The 3,291-nt window shown below is 38.6% G+C and overlaps 1 protein-coding gene across 1 annotated transcript; it reads left to right on the top strand.

The window, feature by feature from the left end:
- Positions 1 to 294: 294 nt before the first annotated feature.
- On the top strand, positions 295 to 2,710 carry LOC110900865. The gene is made up of 5 exons (XM_022147725.1): positions 295 to 982; positions 1,109 to 1,619; positions 2,405 to 2,429; positions 2,541 to 2,609; positions 2,693 to 2,710. Exons 1-5 carry the CDS (start codon positions 295 to 297, stop codon positions 2,708 to 2,710), a joined length of 1,311 nt encoding a protein of 436 aa, XP_022003417.1.
- The last annotated feature ends 581 nt before the right edge of the window (positions 2,711 to 3,291 follow it).

Genomic DNA, 3,291 nt, shown 5'->3' with positions numbered 1-3,291 from the left:
GTTGAAGAATGGATCAAAAGGTTGGAAGATAATGCCAACCAAGAGAAGGAAAAGTCAGGAGAACAGAAGGCTTGTTCATACAACAAGTTCATGGCTTGCAAACTGCCAATTTATAATGGGGAGGTTGATCCGATAATATGCCAACGATGGCTAAGCGACATCGAGGGAGTGTTTGAAAGGACCCACTGTGATACAAGTGACTTCGTAGCTTACGGCACGGGTTAGTTAAGGGGCCAAGCGAAAGACTGGTGGGATAATAAGAAAAAGGAGATTGGGATTGAAGCGGCAAAGGCTATGACATGGGATGAGTTTAAGGCACCGTTCCTTAAACATCACAGTCCCAAAGCGGTTATTAACAGGATCAAGGAAGAATTTATCCAGTTGAGGAAAAAGGGTGAATCAATTGACAAAATCACGGGTATCTTCCTCGACAAACTGAGATTCTGTATTGAGTTACTGACGACTGAAGAGCAGAGAATATATTACTACTATAACATGCTGAGTGCCGAATATCAGGAGTTCATGACTCCCTCAAAATACGAGACTCTCACCGAGATAATAAACACTGCTCCGGAACGAGAGATTGAGCTGAAAAAGCAAGTTGAGAGGGGTGAACGAAGGGCACAGATTGTTAATCCAAGCCCTACAATGAAGGCACGAACGACTGAATCGTCAAAGAAGCAGGATATGAAAGGCGGGTCGCCGAGTTGTAAGGTATGCGGGAAAGGGCATAAGGGCAAGTGTCGCTTCAAGGATAAAACATGCCCTATATGCGGGAAGAGAGGGAATATGGCTTCACTATGCCCAGGAAAAGTTTCGGTTTGTTACAAATGCTACCAACCGGGCCACAAGAAATCCGAATGCCCGGACTTGGCCAGAAAGAAAGATGGCAAAGGTTCCCAAATAGAGGCTCAAAAGGCAAAGGCCAGATCTTTCCAACTAACCGCGGCAAAAGCAAAGATAGAACCCGATGTGGTCTCAGGTATATTCACAATAAACTCAATTCCCGCACGTGTGTTATTTGATACTGGTGCGAATAGATCCTTTATTTCACATGGATTTATTTGACATCCTTCATTCTTATTAACCAAGTTACCTATGCCTTTAGAAGTAGAGATAGGTGATAATAAAAGCTTTATTGTGTGTGACGTGTGCCAAGATTGCAAGTTGAGTATCGATGATAAAGAATACTCAATAGACTTGATCCCGATGTCAATGGGAGAATTTCAAGTAGTGGTCGGGATGGATTCGTTATCCCGACATCACGCGGAGGTCATGTGCTTCCGTAAGGAGAAAAAACTAACGTCTCCGAGCGGAAAGCACGTTACCATTTATGGCGAGAAAGGGGGCAATCCCGTGATATGTTCAATGTTAAAAGCTCATAAGCTTATATGGCGTGGATGTAAAGCGTTTATGATTTATGCATGCGAACCGGAGAAAGAGTCGTTGAAAATTGGAGACGTACCGGTGGTACGTGAATATGAAGATGTGTTTCCGGAAGACTTACTGGGAATACCGCCAGAACGGGAAGTAGAATTCAGAATCGAATTGTTTCCGGGTGCAAAACCCGTAGCTAAGGTGCCGTATCGGCTCGCGCCATCGGAGCTACAAGAGTTGCTGTAACAGATTCAAGACTTGCTTAGCAAGGGGTTTATAAGACCGAGTGTGTCTCCGTGGGGCGCACCGGTATTGTTCGTAAAGAAGATGGACGGGAGTATGAGAATGTGTATCGATTACCAGAAGTTTGTAACATCCGTCAAAATCGGACCTCCAAAATCCGACCTGGATTTGTAAAACCGGACCTTTATCAATAAAATAAAAATAAGAATTTGTATTACTCTATTTTATGGTGTAATTAATCGTCACATGTTGCATCGGATTAAAACCGGAATTAATAGAAGTTTATAAGCGAAACCTGGTTAGAACATTTTAAAATTTATTAAGGAATTAACTAACCACGTTAAAAATGGTAGTTAAAACAAGATTTAAATGTTAAAGGGGTGAAAACTGTCAAAATATCAAAGTTACAAGTTAAGGGTGGTTTTTGTAAGTAATTAAAACTATAAAATAAAGCAAGTCGACGAACTACGTTAGCAAACGCAACTAACTAGGTTAGTTCTTTATGTTAGAAGTGGGTTAACTAGGTTAGGAATTAGTTAGTTCTATAAAAACGAGACACTAACTAAGTTAGTGTCATTAGTTAGTTAGGTTAGCAGTTAACATAAACTTAAGGGGTTGAATTGTATATTTATAAAAGTGCTATTAAAAGCAAGAAATGAAAAAACGTGTGGAATGAGGATCGAACCCAGGTCCTCCTTTGCACGAACCATCAGCCAACCAGTTGGGCTGCAAAGAACTCGTGTAAGTATCTATTTTCTTTATCTTTTATATACACATTAAGCAGCGTCTTTGAGGTTGAATTTGAGAAGGTATGAGTTTATATTTTTTTTCTCTAATCTTCATGTACTCTGTTATTTTATTACTTCCAATTTTTATTTTGTGATATTCGTATATAAAAACTTTTGTATTGCATTTTGTAGATGTCAAGTGATGAATTTATCATAAAGACTTCGTTGAAAAACGTATATGACCTTTGGCAAATCATGAAGGTTAGTATAAATTTTTATAATTCAAAAAGTACAAAAATATTTTTGTTTAACTTAATTATTTTCGTATTTTTCAATTTATACAGCCTCAATTTGTTATCTAAAAAAAAGGATGCGAAGAACGGGTTTCGAACCCAGGACCTTCGCGTTTAAACAAACAGCACTCAACCAGCTGAGGCTTAAGGCTTATGATTACAAAGTTGATTCAAAACATATATATTATCAACCAGAACGAACCTGAAAGTCCTTTCTTCTTCCCCAAATCGCAACTCTAAACCGACCCAACATTAACTACTTCATTACGCGACGTTATGGCTTCAAACCAGTCTCAAACGAATCAGTTTCTTGTAATTTAAGTTGTGCCGCATCTAATTAATCCGTAAATGAATCACTTGTTGATATTAAAAACGAGTTTTTTTACATCATTAAAACTCCATTAACATTCTCCAAGAACTCCAGTTTGATTTTTAAGAATTCGTTAACTCCAGATTATAATTTTGCTATCAATCAACTTCTGGAGGTATTTCACAACCTCAACTACTCTTGGTTCCGATTAACACCCATCAAATCTCGTGAATTTAAGGAAAGAAGTTTCTAGGGCTCATAACTTGTTTGGACGATATCTCCTTCAAATATTAACCTTTTCAGGTAATTCCAAAGCCTAACTTGCTTAATTTTTCGTGCT

Source organism: Helianthus annuus, chromosome 13 (genome assembly GCF_002127325.2).
Source record: "Helianthus annuus cultivar XRQ/B chromosome 13, HanXRQr2.0-SUNRISE, whole genome shotgun sequence".
Classification (NCBI taxonomy): Eukaryota; Viridiplantae; Streptophyta; class Magnoliopsida; order Asterales; family Asteraceae; genus Helianthus; species Helianthus annuus.
This window is presented reverse-complemented; position numbering and strand designations above follow the sequence as displayed.